The sequence below is a fragment of the Symphalangus syndactylus genome, chromosome 8 (assembly GCF_028878055.3).
Source record: "Symphalangus syndactylus isolate Jambi chromosome 8, NHGRI_mSymSyn1-v2.1_pri, whole genome shotgun sequence".
NCBI lineage: Eukaryota > Metazoa > Chordata > Mammalia > Primates > Hylobatidae > Symphalangus > Symphalangus syndactylus.
Window position 1 is genome coordinate 86,992,259 of NC_072430.2, and position 20,676 is coordinate 87,012,934.

The 20,676-nt window shown below is 36.8% G+C and overlaps 1 protein-coding gene across 1 annotated transcript in view; it reads right to left on the reverse strand.

The window, feature by feature from the left end:
• Nucleotides 1–2,384: 2,384 nt before the first annotated feature.
• Nucleotides 2,385–20,676, reverse strand: part of FRZB (frizzled related protein) — a 33,738-nt gene continuing 15,446 nt past the window's right edge. The window contains exons 3-6 of the mRNA XM_055289936.2: nucleotides 11,216–11,281; nucleotides 7,147–7,351; nucleotides 6,385–6,448; nucleotides 2,385–3,386 (exon numbers count right to left, since the gene is read on the reverse strand). Of these exons, the coding sequence (XP_055145911.1) occupies nucleotides 3,270–3,386; nucleotides 6,385–6,448; nucleotides 7,147–7,351; nucleotides 11,216–11,281 (452 nt within the window). The 3' untranslated portion in view covers nucleotides 2,385–3,269. The remainder of the gene's footprint in view (nucleotides 3,387–6,384; nucleotides 6,449–7,146; nucleotides 7,352–11,215; nucleotides 11,282–20,676) is intronic.

Below are 20,676 nucleotides of genomic sequence, written 5' to 3' on the forward strand. Positions count from 1 at the left end.
TGGCTTTAAAAGTTACTATCTGCAAGAAAACCCTATAGAAAGGCATTAACGAGATATCTTTGTACTATGGCAACTAGAGTAGAAATGGTTTTGCAGTCTGATGAGAAACGTGACTATCATGATAAATCATGCCATCCTCCCAAAAGAGGTCTGCACAGTTTATTAACGAAGATATTGTAGCTATCAAACTGAAAAACCAAATGTACTTTATTCATGGGCTTTATTCCATTAGAAATGTTTAAACAGCTGACAGAAGCCTCGTATAGATGAGCAAAATCAAACATGGCCACTATAGATGGTGGTTGTAAAACAGTAGGTTGTAAAATGGCACCAAATGGAAGGTGGTTTAAAAAAAAACTGCTGAATCTAAGAATCTGGCCATGTTTTGTTTATATTAAGCATAAAGTGTGTCAAATTCCTACACAGAAACTGATCATACCCCCTTTACCCAACCCCCACCCCCCCAAAAAAACTGCAGAAGCTGGAAACATCTGCAGCTTTTATACATCAAAAGATTTCCTTACTTAACATTGCTTACTGTGCTTTTAGAGACTTGACGTTTGTGGATTTGAGATAACAGTTCCTTTAAACCACTCCTGTAGTCAATTCTTGTCCTTCTTTACAGAGTTAACATGAGAAAGCCTGAGGAAAACAGGCTGAGGCACCAGCACTACTTTCCACCCCTCTGTCCTCAGGCTCAAGTTGAGGCATACATACCAGGAAGAGATTCTCAGGGGCAGTCCCTCCACGGTGGCGCTTCATTAATCCCCAGTGACACCCAACTCACCTTTTAAGGCTAAGACATCAGCACCTCAAAAGAGATGTCCTTGCCATCTGAGAATATAGCAACAACGGGCAGATGGCAAGCCCTTTGGAAGTGGTCTTTTGGAAGCTCAAAAGACTATGCAGTCCTATAGGCAAAGGTGGGAATGTTTTCTTCTGGGGCTGGGGAAATTGTTGGCTTTGGAAAGTCAATCACAAGGCAGGAATGTTCCCTCACTCTGTCACCTTTAAATATAGAGAGATAAATCTCCAAGTAAAGCGTTTATTTGGGAATACAAGAATTAGAATTCTAATTCTGGGCACACAAACCAGTGTAGCCTCTAGGTGTGTTCAAAGAACAAAGAGAAAGGCTGGGGTTTTACTGGGGAAGAGAGGAAGGTGATCTAAATGGTTTTGAACGAAAGTTCACTGGAGCCAGGCGTGTCTTGTAGGATCTAGCAAGTTCTGATTGGTGAGTGGCAGCAGCTACTAGGTAACTTTATCTTAAGGTTAGAGTTAGGTCTTCGTGATTTTTCTGTTGAACTGCAAAAACGGTTCCTTGAACAGGGACCTGGGTGCCTTTCTCCATGGCCTCCCGACTCTATTTTAGTTGGGTATGATATGAGTGACTCCAATTTGTAGAATCAACTTTTACACTTTTGTTGTTGTTACAGAGACAGGGTCATGCTCTATCGCCTATGCTGGAGTGCAGTGGCCACAATCATAGCTTACTGCAGCTTCAACCTCATGGGCTCTCGCCGTCTTCCTTCCTCAGCCTCCCAAGTAGTGGGGATTACAGGTGCACCCACCACACCCAGCTCACACTTTTAAAATAGAACATTTGGATAGATGATTATTTACCATTTTAGGAAACTTTTGTTTAGGAATGAATTTCATCCTTGCTTGATTATCCTTGTAGAAGGAAGCATAGCACGATTTTTGCTTCATAAGCATTTTATTTTCAGCACGCCACAGCTTAGAAATTTGGTTCTACTAATAGCACACATGTAAATGGCAGAGAATGAAACTTTGAAGTAATTGGCAGAGGCTCTAAGGAACTCTGCCAGAGGAAGGAAGTACAGATGCTCCTCCATTTACGATGGGGTTACATCTGGATAAACCCATTCTAAATTGAAAATATCGTAAGTTGAAATGCATTGGGTTACATCCTGATAAACCCATTGTAAGTCAAAAAATTGTTAAATTGAAGCATTGCAAATTGAATCATTGTAAGCTAGGGACCATCTATAAAAGCATCATTTGTTCACCACAGCCCCTGGGATCTCACCACAGCTTGGGTAACGAGAAATGTGCAATTGGTTCAAAAGTCGACATAACCTCTCTCTTGACAACCATAATTCATTTTACTAGACATTTTTCACTGAGCATTAAGCAGCACAAATCCAAATGATACAGTGCAGGCCAGTTTGCAGGCCTGTATTTTAATCCACCTTAGGTGTGAGTGCAAGGACACACATGTACACAAATACAGATACACACACACCAGAAAAAAAAAAAAAACCTGCACATTTCATCATTCTGTAATCTACAGCATTTTTATAGAGCCATGTACTTTTAAAAACTAACACCCTGGTGCACGTGCATACATAATCTTTTCCTGGTCAATACGGCAATTCTGATTTATTTTAAAAGAAGAGAAAAAAAAAGACTTTCACCAATGGGTTTATTTAAAAGGAAGCAAATTAAACAAAACTATGGTGATAACAGCAGATGTCTAGTTATAATTCGTTCCTCTAATGCTGATTAATATATTCATGAACAAATCAAATGTATTGCCAAAAGAAGAATGCTACCATTAACACCCTAGCGGCTACTGGTTTCAGTTGTGCTTCTCAATCAGGCAAAATGTTCTTTCTTAAGCTCCTATTTATTTTACTTCCTGACAATCTCAAAAATAATTCATCTTGTGTGTTGTTTCTTCATAAACGCTTCCTGATGCTTGATTGCTTTGCCTATGTGACATTTGATTTCAAACTGCCATTTTACCTTTATAAACATTTGGAACTTTCTAAGCATGAGGAGAATGCCCAAAAGGCATACAAAAATAAGGCTGTAATTAGATCAGCAGAGTATGTTTTAAGGCATATCTAGCTTTCTGTGAATACCAGAAACCTCTCTTTTCATCCAATATTGCATTCCCAATTGGGGTGCAGAAAGTAAATTAACATCTGGGGACTCCAGCAAAGAGGCTCTGGTAACAGCATGTTTAATTTATTATTATTGCAAAAGAACAGTTTTTCTTATGATTAGTGAAATAGAAAACTCACAATATATTTAAGAGTCTGCCCCCAAACCATTACAAAGGGGTTGAGAGAAGAGAAAAGCAGAAACCAAAAGAGAAACAGAAGTAATAATCAGTTATCACATGGTTTTTATAGTAAACAATAGAATATGATGTGCAATAGTGCAATTTTCCTTTGCTAGTCCAGCAATGCAAGTAAGTCTTAATACGAAGTCCACTGATGTTACTTTTTGTATTTCGGGATTTAGTTGCGTGCTTGCCGGGGGTTCGAGTTCCTGCCAGACTTCTGACTCTGAGTGGAATCACTATTGCTAGAATCACTTTTACTGAGTCCAAGATGATGAAGCTTCATATCCCAGCGCTGTGAAATTTAAAATAGAAAATAGTCACAAGCACATATCACCAGGGTCATTATTTCCATGATTCTAACAACTGGGTCAGACTGCAAGGTCAGATCTCTGAAGCATTTTGCTACTTTTCCAAAAGTATAAATCTATTTCCCAGGGTAACAAGAAAACTGATGCAATATGAACATTATTCTCTAATTTTAACAAGCGCAAAGTTGCCCATCTATAATATATTTAGTAATGCTTTCTTATCAAACCTTAAACTTAAAATGTCCATGTCTGTAAACGATGACAGAAATATCTCCCTATATCTCTGGGTATTTCCTGAGGTAACATACAGGAGGCTAGTGCTTCATAGATACTCAACGAATGGAAGATTTATACACAGAATTTGAAGGGAAGGCTATTTTTCAACATCCTCTCTTAATACACATAAGAATATAGCCTTTTAAAGTCTATGTGATTTGAGCACTGAAAAAAAAATGGAAATTTTTTTGAGGGATGGGGGGGTCTCAAAAATATTTTTCTAAGTAATATCCACTAAGTACAATGAATAAAACAGACAAGGTCCTACCCTCGTTCTAAGTGTTACAAAGCAGCAGGCATTAGCAATGTTTTTAATAAACACAATCAAGTTTAGTAATATTTCATATTAACAATGTCAATAATATTTTCATGTAATTTAAGTTAAATGGAAGTTATATTACATGAGGATAGGTAAGGAATACGAACTACAGCTGTACTTCCCAAACTTCAGACACGGGGATATCATATGGGGAATTTGTTATAATTGCAAATTTTCATTCAGTAGGTCTGAGACAGGGCCCAAGATTTTCATTACTAACAAGCTCCCAGGTGACACCTATGTTGCTGGTCCAGGGACCACACTTTAAAGAGCAAGGACCATCAGATCCTTGGGTCAGATGGCCCAAGTTCAAATTCTAACTCCACCACTTACTGTGTGAAGTTTCTTGAACTTACTAGACCTCATTTTCATCATGTATATGTTGGAACTGATAATAGAATCTACTTATAAGAAGTAGATACATCTGAAGATTAATAAAAATATAAAGTGCTTAGCACATGGTAAATTTGTTATTGTTTTTCTGTTACTGAAAGTAATTCTTCATTTTAGTATACTTTACTCCACAATCTTGTCTTTATATTTCAAAAACAGTCTGATTCTCAACTTCCCAAGGAAGTCCAAACATCTTGAATCATCTGCTATAAGAGACTTAGGTAAACAACCATTTGCATGAAAAAACCATAATAATGTTTCTTATAAAATTATTGATTTATCCACTGAGAGCAAAACTCAGCTAAGAGCAAATCTGATTGAAAAAATAACATCCTCCATAAAACTCTTTTTACACATCTTCAAATTGACTGGAAAACTAAAATAGGAATCTCAATAATTCTGGCCAAAGAGTTTTCTACCCAAACTCTTTAGCCCTCAATATCTGCATATGAATTTAAAATTGTTCAAATTATTGGTTTCTTTCCTTTAGAATATTTAAATCCAGACTGAGAATATAAATGACTTTACAATAATAACTCTGCAAGTCCCCTGCAGAAAACAATGGGAAATATTGCAGAAAGCAATGGGAAACAGGACAAACAAGCCATGTGTCCTGTCAACAACACAATGATATTGTTTTGGTACCAAAAGAGGAGCAGTAAGCCTTGTTACATGCTTTGCAGCAGGGATATTGAAAGCTCTTCCAACTGGTACAGGAATTTAGGACAAATTCCTGTTCTGCATTAGCAAGCAGAAAACCAAATTAAAAAGACAGTAAGAGATTCCAACATACTGAACAAGAGCCACTTTTTTCTTTAATAAACACCAAACTAATTGAAGAGAGATGCAGAGAGAATGCCCACAAGTCTGAACTTGAAATGTATCTCCCTTTTGACAAATCTACTGAAGGGGAGAAGAACTTACTGGAGGGTAGTTTCTCCTTACAAAATAATGCCCTCTACATTTTTGTAGGTCACTTAAACCCAAACGTGTCTGCCGTGTCAAGTGCCAGATGTATAAGATAAACCGCCCAGGGGTGTTTAACTTACCATGTAAATGTTTCCCAAGCCTTCAAACTTGCAGAAGGAAGAGGATGTATTATGTTTGGTACAGTTCCCACTCCCCCGCACCCACCCACACATCCTTTGAGATTTTTTTGTCCCCCTATGCATTCCCCCACCCCATTCTTTTCTTTAAAACAGATTTTCTTAGTGCAGTAAGAAGAAACAAAACCTTCTATAATAGAGTAATGTACTACGTGATTTTAAAAAATGTATCAATTCCACAATCTAAGAGTTATTTGGCTTAAAAATAAGGCTACATTACTGCTCTAAGGACCTAATTTGTTCAGATCTCTTATATACAGATGAATGTAGCTACACTTTGTACATAGGAATTGGTGTTTATTCATTGGACATCATTGTTTATTTTCCTTCCCATCATTTATTCTCCCCTTCTCACAAACTGCAGTTTGTTCAAAGAAGCAATATCCACAGGTTTAAAAAGACTACATTTTCTAGGCTGTTTTGCAGCTAAGTAAAAGTTGCTTGATGAGGCTCTTGGAAATCCCTTTTACCTCCTCTTTTTCCTGCCTGAAATGTAGACGTGATATTAGAGGCAGAGTAGCCATCTTGTGACCTCCAGGTGAACATGAGTATGAAAGTGATGCCTTTAAAAATGGCAGAGTGATAAGCTAGAAGGAGCCAGACAACATGAAACCACCCCACCAGGACTGGACTACAGCTAGACTCCTTGTGAAGAGACATTAGGGCAACTGTAGTTAGATCTTTGATACACACGCAGGGAACTCATGCCTTAAATAAAATAGACATTAAAGACAAATTCAGCTCTTGGAATATATAAATATATGAATACTAGATTTTAATATTTCTCATATTGTTGAAGGCAGCTATTTCATTTCAGTGACAGATGGCTGATTTTCTACTTTTGTTTTGTTTTCAGTGTATTACTTCAAACATAAAATACAGGCTTACCTTAACTTTTTTACCAAGTCGATCCTTCCATTTCTCAGCTATAGAGCCTTCCACCAAGAGTAATCTGTATTTTTAAAAGGAGCAACCATTTTTGAAAAATTAAAACCTGTTACTGAAAAATACAAGGAAACAGTGCCAAGAAAGACTTATATGTTTATTCTTGAATAGGACAGCTAAGATTTAGAACAGTAACTATCAACCATTTGTGAGTCACAGACCCCTTTAAGAAACAAATGAAGTTATGGTCCCTCTCCCAAGAAAAATGTAAACCTGGTCGGGCGCGGTGGCTCACGCCTGTAATCCCAGCACTTTGGGAGGCCGAGGCGGGCGGATCACGAGGTCAGGAGATCAAGACCATCCTGGCTAACAAGGTGAAACCCCATCTCTACTAAAAATACAAAAAATTAGCCAGGCGTAGTGGCGGGCGCCTGTAGTTCCAGCTACTCGGGAAGCTGGGGCAAGAGAATGGCGTGAATCCGGGAGGTGGAGCTTGCAGTGAGCCGAGACCACGCCACTCCAGCCTGGGCGACAGAGCAAGACTCCGTCTCAAAAAAAAAAAAAAAAAAAAATGTAAACCTATAAACTACACACATACACCCATTCCATATATGAAATCAAGAAACCCAACTAAAACTTATCTGTAATCCCCAAGAAGGTAGACAGATCCCAATGTAAAAATGCGAGGGTAACATCTCTAGAGACAAATGCAGTGAGAGTAGGATAAGCAAAGTAGTTATTCTGTATCCTTAAAGAGTGAATTACCTGGAACGTTCCTCATCTTCATAGCCCATGATGATATATTCCTCATTAACATTAAGTGGAGGGCAGAGGCAGCCAGAGCTGGTATAGAGGTTGACAGTATCCCGTGGAATGTTCACCAGAGAAGACTTTAGAATCTCCTTCACCTCCACTACTGCAGTCACATCATGGCACTTAGTCTTTATCTCTTTAACTTTAGCCCGAATGACTGGGATAAAAGACCAGAAAAGCTGATAATAATATGACACAAAATAGGTGCCCCATTCAAAAAAAGCCAAAGTAGGCTTCTCTTTAGTTAATTCTTATCCACTTGATATTCAATGAACGGAACAGAAAAGTCAGCCAGATATTTTCGCCTTAGATTGTAGTGTGTGACACAAAACAACACACCCGACCTCCTCGTGCTCAGCCCTGCTCCCTTTCCAATTTGTGGCTATGCATATATTCACATGTATTTATGCATGCGTGTGCATGTGCTTTTGAGAAATCCATTTAGAGAATCAAAGATTGAGTCAACAATCCGATACAATTTTTCTCTAAAATTCCATTTTGGATGTGTATATATGCATGTGCAGTTCCAATTGCTGCCAACAGGAATTTAAACTATGTTAATTTTACTATATGAAAAGACCTAATACTTAAATATGCTTTATTCCTTGTCGACATTCTTTTATCGGGTCTATTAACAGGTTTTCTCAAGTGGTGGGCCTCTTTAGTGTTATAAAATTGTCCTGCTCAATAGCGTTCCCAGACTGGCTCTGCAATCTTTTCACCTTCCTCATCTTGGCTCGCTGTTCACATATTAGCTCCTTTCTTTCTTTGTGGTCAGTACAGATTATCTTTTATATTCTCCTTTAGGTGGGCTACATTTTCTTCTTTGTTCAGATATTAGGTCCTTTTTTCCTTTGTGTTTAGTACAGATTATCTTTTATATTCTCCTCTAAGTGGGCTATATTTACTTCTTGAATAAAAATTGTCACCACCAGATCTTATTTCCTCCATCTGCTTTGAAGTCAGACACTCCAACATTCCTTCCCCTCACGTGCTATGGAATATATTCTCACACGTCAATGGCATTATTCTACCTCTCTCGATGGATATATTGGCACCCAATTTATCTCACAAGAGTTGCTTTACTTATGAACGTAACAACAAATTGCCTTCAGTTGCAAAGTTAAAGTATGTGACTCAGAATCTAGAAAATACAGATCTGCTTTTCTGTATCTCTCCCCTTTAAAAGAGTCAAGTTGTTTAGATTCCTGCTTCTAGTAAATGAGCTTTTAAAAAGAGAAGTTTTAAAACACCAAGAAATAAGTAAAAATATCAGTTAGTAAAAAGCCAGTGGCATTTCTCCCAGTACCCTCATTGCTCCAGTTCACTATCCATGGACATTAGATAGAGGAAAACACCGTCTATCCAAATGAGTCAACATTTCAAAAACTTCTTAGGCACATAATTGCAAACCACTTTAATCTGAGTACCTTCCCACATATTTTAGAGGTTTTGGACTATAAAGGATTAGAAGAAAGTAATCCTTGAAAAATATAAAACCAGCTAATCAACCATTCCCCCCATTAATGCTCCAATTTCATTACATAAACTTATTCTACCAGTACAACACACATGACAGAAATTAGTTACTAATGAATTCTAAAAGCTTCACATTTCAGTCTTCGGAGAATTAGTTGCCTCAAGTATGAGAACGTGTAGCAAACAAACTGTAACTACCCAACTGTCCTCGCTTGGTTTGACTGGCAAGTGGAGCCCCTTTCTATTCATGTTCTCCCTATTCTGTATTTAACAAAAGATAAGATTGCACATTTTGAAATGCCATTTGGGAGAATCAGATGAGAAATTCACAACCCCAGCTAGCAGGCATTTTTGTGTGTCCTGGCTTAAGTGAACGTGCTTCATAGCATCCATCAACTATTAGAGATTAGTGAACTGTGCAAATGTTCTCAAACTAATGATTTATTTACCCAGTGTCTACTATTTTCATTAGAAATTTTTAGCACATGTACCCACTCCAAAATAAATATCTTTCTACAAGACCTACTTTTTCACTCAAGTAATTTTGTTAACACTTAGAGTTTTTCCCAGAATTAATCTAAATGAAGTAGAGGTTTTGTCTGAATTTCCAACTGCTCCCACCTTGACATGCAGATATAGAAGATAAAAATATTTTGGAAGTAAAATATACTTCCTTTTCAGAGTTCTTCCTTCTATTTAATCATTTGAGTGCCTCCCTTCCCCAAAGAAACTGTAAGAAATCCCAGACAAATGGCAATCCTGAAACTATGATCAACTTAGCTATTACTTGGCTACAAAAAAGAAATTATCTGCTCCTTTCCATGAATTATAATCCATATCCCATTTTATTTTATGATATTCATCCAGCTACCTTCTCTAAGACCTTCACTTTCCATGACTTGTCATTCAACTTTTAACAAAAATAACAGCAACAACCATTGCAGCACTAAAGAAGCTAGATAAAACTTGATAATAGGATACATAAAATAAATATAAATAATTACATTTCCCTGATATAAAATTGATATGTTTTTATTCTTAGTGTTACAGTATATAAAAGTTCATATAGCATTTTTCAATCTTAACAAGCTAATCTCCTAGAAATTAAGGCCTCCCGTTTCCCTAGGGTTCTTCACATCAATCTGTAAAGAAGTGGGTTCTTAGATAAGCAGCCAGGCATTTGACTTCTTACATAAACATAACCTTACAAACTTAGAAAGAACATCCATCACTGACTAAGAAAAGCTACATTCCTCTTAAGAGGAGTAGCAGGCAAAACATAGGAATTAATTCCATTGAAGAAAAATTTGGGAAACAAGGTGGATTTGTTTTAAAGAGATTTAACTAAACCAAAAATTTTCAACTTTATATTTTTAATATACTGCATTTTGAAAGATATTGAAGATAACTTTTACAGTCTTATTCATTTCTCTCCTTTCAATTCCCAAAAGTATAGAAGAAATAAATCTGCTGTATATATCCTATATACTTTAAAATAGTGTATATAAATGCAATAATAAAACTCTTATTTTAATAAGGTTCACTGTAAAAGTCTGTTTAATCTCCATGTTTACTCATTGACTCAACATCAATAGTCTTCTGCAGAGATAGTAACATACCTTTTATTAATACCATAGATATTAGAAAAAATCAAAATGCCTATGGAATACAGTAAATATCAGTCCCTTATATATCAATGGGAAAGCTCTGTTAATTGCCCTTTCTAAATATAATGACTGTATAAATGAATTTATGACTCTAAAATATACACCAGCATCCAAAGTACATTGTGAACAATCAAAGAAGGGACAACTTAGGTTCAATAATCACTGATAAAATCATTGACAATATATCTCATGGGGCAGCTGAGAAAATTAAAGATAATGTATGGAAATCACTTAGCACAGTCCCTGGCGCAAAAATGGCAGGTTTTTAATCCTTCAGTTAAGTTTGTCAGCTACATTTGGATTGGTGGCTCTTCAATTAATATTGAGTTTATTAGAATGTCGGATTTTAAGTCAAGCTAGATAACAACACATTTCCATAGCTGAATATCAACAACTTCTACAAGTGTTACTTTCCAAATCTGTCAGTGTTTTTCATGGGATAGGCTGACTGAAGAAGTCAAGTTTGAGTCTTTTAACAGTTCCTTATGCATCAAAGTGCTCTGCTGTTCACCCAGTGAAGCACAACTGATGGCCTATGCAACCCAACTTGAGCTCAAATCCTCCCTCAGCCTCCAGGTAGGGAAGAGTCCCATACTTATCTCTGTGATACTTATATCTGTGTACTTAAGTGCATGGCTCTAGGATGACAATACTGCTTGATGTGCTTCAACATCAACCAAGTGTTAAGCATTTTGCCCATGTGAGACATTTTAATTGGTTGGGGCAGAGAGACTATGCTCCTAAAAATTGTCCTTCTGTTTTTAAGCCTTATTCTTAAATGGCTCCATTCATTTACATGTGCACATCCTCATAGGTGCACCCACACACCTTTCTTAACACAGCAGTTTATACATCAACCATGAAGTTTTCCTTACCATAGTTGTAATTGTTCCGGAAATAGGTCTTCTGTGTAGCTCTAATAGGCTTACATTTACAGCGTTCTGAAAAACACATTTTAGTTATAAGCACATTTCCAATATTAGCTTTCTTTTGTTTCCTCACATTTTTTGCTCAGACTAGATCTCAATTTGGTGGTGAGAAGGCTCTTGTCAATTCTGTGTGTCCGATCTTTTCCTCCTGGAACTACGTTCATGTTTATTCTATCTACATGTCCTCTTATTCAATGTCAGTATGCTCATGAGAACGAGTTTCCATTCTCAACAAACCACCCAAATCCTGAGGAAATGCTGTTCACCTCCATGCATGAGAAGAGCATGACCCCTTAATCCTGAAAGAGGTACACTTCATGCTTATGGAAGTATTAATATTATGAATGCCAACTGGGAGGCAATTTTCCGCCTGTGCTCAGGTAGCTGGTTTACCCTGTGGACTATCACCTAATGCTCATATACTTTAAACAGATGACACAGTACTCCTCCTACTGTTAGTTCCTAGATCTGAAAGCAACTCAAAGAGATAAGCAAGTGTTATTACAACCCAGTGAACTTGGTGAAGTTCTTAAGAGGGGGCAGTGAGCCCCTTCTACAGGTAAAATAGCTACCATTCAACTCAATGGTATTTTTGTGCTTGTTGGAGGAAATTATGCATGCATTTTGAAGAGAGAAATTTCATGTTTTAAAAATATCTGGTGAGTGGTGACCAGAATGCATATTTTATGTATATATTAGGTTGGTACAAAAGTAGTTGTGGTTTTGGCCATCATAATAATAATTCTAATTATCTCAAAATGTTTCATCTATAAGGTAGATTCATTGGACATCTTGAAGAGTAGATTGTTATACCTTTTATAGAAGAGCTACAAAGCTAATATTACTTAGCTAAGAAATATACATCATAAGCATGGCAAATTGTCAGGAATTAATGTCAATATAAAAGTAGAAAATAATACACAATTATATTAAAATATTTAATTATATGTAAAGATTTCTTTAAATAATGCCCCTGAGAAAGCTTTATGAAAAATTAAATGGTATGTGCTTCACTTTTGACACAGAAAGGAAATAAGAACACATAAATTAGAGAAAGGACATCAAGAAAAAAAGTTTCACTTAAAAGGCATTTTATGGCTGGGCACAAGGGCTCACACCTGTAATCCCAGCACTCATTTTGGGAGGCCAACATGGTGGGGCGGTAGGTGGGGGAAAAAAAATTGCTTTAGCCCAGGAGTTCAAGACCAGTCTGGGCAACGTGGCAAAACCCCATCTCTACAAAAAATGCAAAAATCAGCTGGTGTGGTGGCGTGTCCCTGTAGTTTCAGTTATTCAGGAGACTGAGTTGGGAGGATCACTTGAGCCCTGGAAGTCAAAGCTGCAGTGAGCCAAGATCACGCTGCTGCACTCCAGACTGGGTGACAGGTAAGACCCCGTCTCAAAAAAAAAAAAAGTTGTTTTATGTTAACATGGGGAGCAATAAAAGGCAGAAGCTTTTGTTGACCACTTGTATTTTCTAATGAAAATAAATTTTATTTCCAGTTGAACTTGTCGATAATATGCTTTAAAATAGCAGTCCCAAAAAGAGTATCACCCTTCCTGCCAGAGAAATAAGTATCTCTACTGGGGATAGGTAGCAGCAGCAACTGTTGCTCTTGCCCAAGACAGAAATGAGAATTCCTCAATACCACACACAGCTCCTTCCCTTGTTCTCCTGATAATTTTTAGCACATAATTTCTGTGAAGATCTCAGCCAATAAACAATGAGTAACATTAGTGCTAGTTGCTATTTTGACAAAAACTATTCCAAAAATAACTTTATTATCAAAATGATTGTATTATCATTTAAAAGAGAACAAAAAGTTACCTAGTTTTTGGTGTTCTATATTTTATTCTGTATTAAAATGTTGTATGTATTTTTAAAGAGATATTCTTGAGATGAGAATATTTCTGAAGACGTAAATTTTGTGGTATTAGGTTTATAAATTCTCTTCATCCATATGTAGACTTGTGATTTTTCTACTTAAAAATAAATATCTACCAAAAATAAGTCATGTAAATAAATTACACATTTGTAATTCTTCAGAAATTTTCATGTGCTCAAATAAAAAATTTTGGCAAGAACTATAGCAACTGTCACTGAATTGAGTCTAATTTGATGTTGTTACTTACATATCTTTGCCTGGAGCATAAACAAATGGATTCCATAAAACTTTCCAGGCAGGGATTTTTAAAAATTATATTATAAAATGATTTAGAATATTTCAAGTAGGCATTTACAAAGCTATGCATACAACTACATATACGTAGCTAGACTATTACCTAACAGCTAATGAGCTAAGCAAATATTCTTGGGACTAAATTTTGCTCATCTGCCATATACTTCTTATTTCTGCTGGTCTCCAAGGTAACAATGCCATACTAAATATATATTTTAAATATTTATATGGGACAATATGTCCCAATCCCTAGCTATTGCCATAAGCAAATTATCTGTCTAGTTCAAGTAGCTTGATAAAATAACAGTAATAAGGAGAAGCTGAGTTTATATCCACAAAGCTCAAATACGAAAGAACCTCCTCTCATTTATGCTTATTCAACCTAAAAATTCATATCTTAGGTTATTCATGAAAAGGGTATCTTAGATCAATAGATCTGAAACATAATCCTCATCTAAATTATGTTTACACACATCAACATATACATCCCCACAAGCCCAAGAACTGTGAAATTGTGAAGAATCAATAGAGAGGTATGTTGCATGCATTAGCTGTCACCTTTTTTGTACCTGCTACCCTAAATCAGATGTAACAGTTTATTTTTATTACCAATAGTTGATTTCTTGATACTCTTTTTGGGGGGCCTGTAGCATTACCATCATTTCTTGTTTAATTGCTAGTGATCCTCCTCTCCCAATTTCCTAATGGCACAAGCTTTTTAGAATGGAAAATGAAATCTATTATTTACTGAGCTCTGCACAAAAACAATTAGATACTGATTTTTCTGTATTTCGCTGTTGAGAAGAAAAGCTTATAAATGAATTAGCGTCTGCCTTGGTGCTTTACGTAAGGAAAAAAATATTTTAAAAGTTAAAGGAGTTGGTTTTGACAAAATAGGCTAAGAAGTGACAAAGAGATCTTCAAACACGGGCAGTTTTAACATTAGCAATTCATTTACCTCAAAGCCTGGAATTAATACAATACCTTCAATTGTGGGACAGAGTGCAGTGCTACATTTATGAGCAGCCATGGAAAGGACAGAAAACTATTTTCAGCTTAGTTCTTCCTCACATTCCCTCCACTCCTCTTGCTTGATCTTTCTAGTGACTCTCCTAATACTAATGATCTCCTACATATCTGCTAATGAAACTGGAGACTCTTTATTTCATAGCAACATGAGTTTATCACTCTAGTAGAAATCTGAGTTTGAAAAGTTAACATGCCTAGTACTTCGCAGAAGTTGGTCTGCAGCTCAGGGGAAATGCCCCATGATACATGCAGTGCCCGAGCAGTGAACAGCCTTGCTGCCTCAGAGTAGCTTCTTATAAAAATCAAAATAGTTCAGAGGAGACAAGAATCTTAGCCTTCTTTATTCAGTTTTGCTCATACAAATATGCTCATTTATTTTTAAAAAACATAAGGATACTAGTATTTTTGATATTATCTTAGACGATCTAAAGAAGTCTAAGTCCCTGATACAGCTATGAAATATGATACTCACTGGACCGTCACTATTTAATGCAACCTTGTTTGAGTTCAAGCTTAAGTGTGATAAAACTTTCTATCCCTGACCTTTGTTTGAAATTGAATGCCTTTGGGTCTTATCCAGAGCTGTAAGACTATAATTAACTTCATCAGATCCCCGAACTCTCATAACCTTTCATGTACTATGACTTTGGAGGACTACTATGTTTGAGTGGATATTTTTCTGTTTTGTTCTAGGAAAAAAACCCTTAGATCTGTGCTCAGGATTTATTGTCAAAAACTATGGGGAAGGAGAGAAGAATATACAATTGTATTTGTGTTACAATTTCCTTTATAACTTTTTCAAGACTGACCCTTTCTAATCAGATCAGAGTTTAAATCATTTTAATTTTTACCAGATGCACTATATGTCTTATATCCTGGCATTTGACCTCTGAAACCCAACTGTCCTCTTTTCCTCCATTTTAAAACACACAGGAGCAAAACACAACACATTTTAAAAGATATAAAAAATAAAATTTTATAATTTGAAGATCCAGGTCCTTAACTATGACTTTTTTACTGAGCTCTAGATCTATATTTCCAACTGCCTGTACGAGGTGTCTATGAGCAGTTTTAAAATTTTTAACAGTTCCATAATTTTTAACATCTGGTAACATCCATCACACCATGAATTTGTCTTTCTTCTATAGAACTGATAGTAGTATCCTCTGACTCCACAACTCTGGTGTATCCATGCTTCTGTAAATATGAGGTGAGAAAGGGAAAGAGAACTAACATTTGTTGAGCCCTTTCAGTCACTTACATATGAATTCATTCATTCTGCAAATATTAGGCATCTGCTATATTCCAGGCTCTGTAATAGGCATGTAGGACACATGATGGGCACTACAGACAATCCAGAAGAGGATAAAGACGTTGAACAAAGAAATTACACACAAAATAATTTGTCATATGTGATACATGATATGAAATTAAAACACAATGTATACATGTAATAAGAACATATAACTTAATGACCTAAACTAGTCTGGCCTCCAATATACTGTGAGAAAATGATATTTAAAGCTTGAAACCTGAAAAGTGAGTTATAGTTCTCTAGGCAGGAACTACATCTTTATATATAAGACAGAGAATATGGAGTCCATAAAGGAGACCGAGAAGGAGCATCCTGTGATGTGGAAGGAAATATAGGAGAGTGTGGAATTGAAAAAGGGTCTTCCAACATAAAAGCAGGGTAGTCCTCAGTGTCAAATGACCCTCAGAGCTAAAATGAGTTCAGAGAGAAAAGGGTCCACTAAATTCAACTGGCAACGTGATGACTGGACCCTGAGCAAAAGAGAGAATCGGACTTTGAAAGCTAGAAGACTTTATCCACTACACAAGAAGGAAAAGGAGAGAAAGGTACTGATATTGACAAGTTTATAAATTGGTTGGTGGAATAATGAGGGTGTTCTTTCCAATGGCTTTTACCTTCTCACTGAAGAATGAAGTGAAGTCATCAGCTATGGTGAATGAGGGGCTATGAAAAGCAGGATGTGGGCATGTAAGTAAAGAAAGTATAAAGCATCAAATAGAAAGGCAAACCTTATAGTGGGTAAGAATGCTTGGCAATCTTGATTGTCTATTTGAATTTTCTATCTTGAATTTAAAGTGAAACTAGTCACCTCAGTTGAGTAATTTTCTCAAATAACTGGAGTTGGAATTTGCCAGATAAGTATGGAAGAGGAAGAGAAAGCAAAGAAATTAAGAGTATTTTCAAGGGTATCAGTATTGCAGTAGACCATGATATCTCACATAGACAAGAAGGCCAGAGGCTTAGCAGATAGTAAGCGGTAGCTGATGGATGGGTAATCTCAACATGGTAAAAAAAAAAAAAAAAAAGGCAGCAGTGATGATACTGCAACAAATCATCTGGAATGAAAAGAGGCAGCAGGCAAAGAGTGGGATTCTTAGAGTTAATATTACAATGCTAGCACCACTGCTAGCACCACTGCTAGCACCACTGAAAGGCCCAGAACTGCCCATGGAAGTGAGTGGCTGGGGTAGAATAGAAAAGCAGGTTAGTAAAGTGAAGAAATCAAGGCACTAGATGGATCATCTACCTTATCATCGTAGCTATCAAAACAGCAGCAGGAATGGATGCCATTGTGGAACTTGTTCAGACAGCCGTTAAACAGAAGATGGGCAATATACCACTTGGCCATTCAGGAGGTCAATTCCACTATCCTTCTAGAAACAAGGCAATGGTAAAACATCCCTAGACTCCACCCCATGGAACACATTCCATCTTCCCAAAATTGCAAGCCATCAAATGGACACTTAATGGAAAGCCGACAGGGTCTTATTGTTCCTAGGGCATTAACAAACAAACAAAACACCAGAACCCTAGAGTCCTGATGTCAATGATGAAAGGGAAAAAAACGAACAACAACAACAACAACACAACTCCTGCAGATTCAGAAATCAACTATATTAAACTAGGAACCATATAGAAGTCATATGGGTATTACGCTCATACAAGGGTGTACTTTTACACAAAATAAAATGATGCACAGAACTCAAAGTCTCAAAAATGCCATGGTATGCCAAAGCAACCAGTCCCAAGTGTGTACAGTATGCTTCCATTTACTTGAAGCTGAATAACGACACCAATCTATGGCAATGAAAATCAGAACTGTGCTTGCCTCAGGGCAGAATGGGTGATAGGACACCAAACAATTTAAAGAAATGTTCTTTAGGCCGGGGTACGGTGGCTCACGCCTGTAATCCCAGCACTTTGGGAGGCTGAGGCAGATGGATCACGAGGTCAGGAGATCGAGACCATCCTGGCTAACACAGTGAAACCCCGTCTCTACTAAAAATACAACAAATTAGCCGGGCGTGGTGGCGGATGCCTGTAGTCCCAGCTACTCGAGAGGCTGAGGCAGGAGAATGGTGTGAACCCGGGAGGTGGAGCTTGCAGTGGGCTGAGATTGCGCCACTGCACTCCAGCCTGGGCGACAGAGCCAGATTCCGTCTCTAAATAAATAAATAAATAAATAAATAAATGTTCTTTACATTGATCTGGATGATGGTTACATAAGTATATACATTTGTCAAAATTTAAATGCAGCATACACTTAAGATTTGTAGTATTTTACTGTAAATTATACCTTAATAAAGTCCTATTAACATAAAAAATAAGACATTTCTTTCATTTTTTATAAAATAAAGTGTGTCTTGACTTAGTAACCACTCATTACATATGTAAAACAATATTTATTTCCTAAACCTATACACAGGACAAAGAATATCATATTAAATTTTATTTTGGATTACACCAGTATGTGGAAAATGTGATGAAGTTGACTGGTGAACCTAGGCGATATAATAAGGCTTTACAAAGTAAAAGTAACATTTGCTCAACTTAGCTGTAAAAACAAACCTCAAATATTGTAATAAAGGACTCAATTCATAGTAATTTGCACTTTGTAAAAGAAATTGCTTAAGACTGACAGAACTAACGCTATATTAATAAGAAAAGGAAATTCAGTTTATTCCTTTTTGTCTTTGGAAAATTTCAAATAAACTGCCTTTCACAAGTTTTCTGCATCCAAGAGTTATTCAGAATATCCAAAATATAGAAAGAGTCAATACAATTATGCTTGTTTTCCCTCATGACTTCTGAAGTGTTGTTTTGAGACAGACTCTAAAGAAATCAATTAACAAAAAGAAAAGGGGGCTTCAGAGCCTTTAGAAGATCATGTGTCCACTCAATGCCAAGTATTGAAAAGAAGTGAAAGAAAAGGGAGTGCCAGTCACCTATTTGCTCTTTCACTCCATGTCATTGCACATATTGTGCCTGATACAAGTAAGTAATACATAATAGATGGACATATTTTCAGGGTACATTGATATTTTCATACATTCAGATAATGCGTAAATATCAAGTTAGGGGAATATCCACCACATTAAACACTCTTCTTTATGCTATGAACATGTGAATTATTGTACATATTGAAATGTACAAATAGATTATTGTTAACTATAGTCTCCATACTGATCTATCAAACACTAGGTCTTCAAACACTAGCTATCAAACACTAGGTCTTCCTCCTAACTAACTGTATATTTGTCCTCATTAATCATCCTCTCTTCATTCCCTCCTTCACACTATCCTTCCCTGCCTCTGGTAACCACAAATCTACTCTCCAGCTCCATGAGATTCACTTTTTTTTGTTTTCAGCTCCCGCATATGAATGAGAACGTGTGATATTTGTCTTTCTGGGCTTGGCTTATTTCACTTAACATAATGACCTCCAGTTCCATGTTCCTTCGAATGACAAGATTTCACTTTTTTTTGTACCTGAACAATATGTCATTGTGTATATATACCACATTTTCTTTATTCATTCATCCACTAATAAGCACTTAGGTTGATTCTACATTTTGGCTATGGTGAATAGTGCTGCAGTAAACATTGGAATACAGATATTCTTCAATGTATTAATTCCCTTTCTTTTGGATATATACCCAGTAATGAAATTGCTGGATCATATGGTAGTTCTATTTGTAGTTTTTTGAAGAACTCCCTATTGTTTTCCATAGTGGCTATACTAATTTACATTCCCACCAACACTGTACTAGAGTTCCCCTTTTCCACATCCTCGCTACCATCCATTGTTCCATCTTTTTGATAAAAGCCATTCAAACTGGGGTGAGATATCTCACCGTGGTTTTGATTTGCATTTATCTAAGTCGTGATGTTGAAAATCTTTTCGTATACCTGTTGGCCATTTGTAAGTCTTCTTTTGAGAAATGTCTACTCAGATCTTTTGCCCATTTTCAGATTAGTTGTTGTTTTCTGTTTTGTTTTTGCTATTGGATTGTCTGAGTTGCTTATATATTCTGGTTATTAAGCTCTTGCCAGATAGTTTGCAAATATTTTCCCTCATTCTATGGATTGTCTCTTCACTTTGTTGATTGTTCCCTTTGATGTGCAGCAGCTTTTCGGCAGGACTAGTCATTACATTTCTAATGAATGGTGAGATCGATGGACTAAAACCAAACAAAGTTTCAGTACTACGGACTTAGAAAAGCAATGTGTCACATACTTAAATGAGAAAGTTACAAAAGAGAAAGTTTTAATTAAACGATTACGTCAGGGCTGGGCGCGGTGGCTCACGCCTGTAATCCCAGCACCCTGGGAGGCTGAGGTGGTTGGATCACCTGAGATCAGGAGTTAGAGACCAGCCTGGCCAACATGGCAAAACCTCGTCTCTATTAAAAATACAAAAATTAGCCAGGCGTGGTGGTGGGTGCCTGTAATCACAGCTACTAGGGAGGCTAAGACAGGAGAATTGCTTGCACCCAGGACGTGGAGGTTGCAGTGAGCTGAGATCGTGCTACTGCACTCCAGCCTGAGCAACAGAGTGAGACTCCGTCTCAAAAAAAAAAAACAAAAAAAAAAACAACTTCAGTAATTAAATACATTATTTTTGAAGTACCCAAAGAGTACTCAGGTAGAAGTGTTACAGGAGGGAAACGTGGTCCTAGAGAGTAATCACAACTAGAGTCATAAAAGTGATAATTCAGCCTATGTAGCTTGATGAACTCCAACAAGATGAATCCCTATGAGGAGAGAGGAACAGAAGCCAAGCACAGAGCCTCAGTGACTGTCTATAGCTGAGGGACAGGCGGAGAAGAACTAGGACAATTTGGGTAATAGCTCGACGAGAGAAATGCTTAGGAAAGAGAACT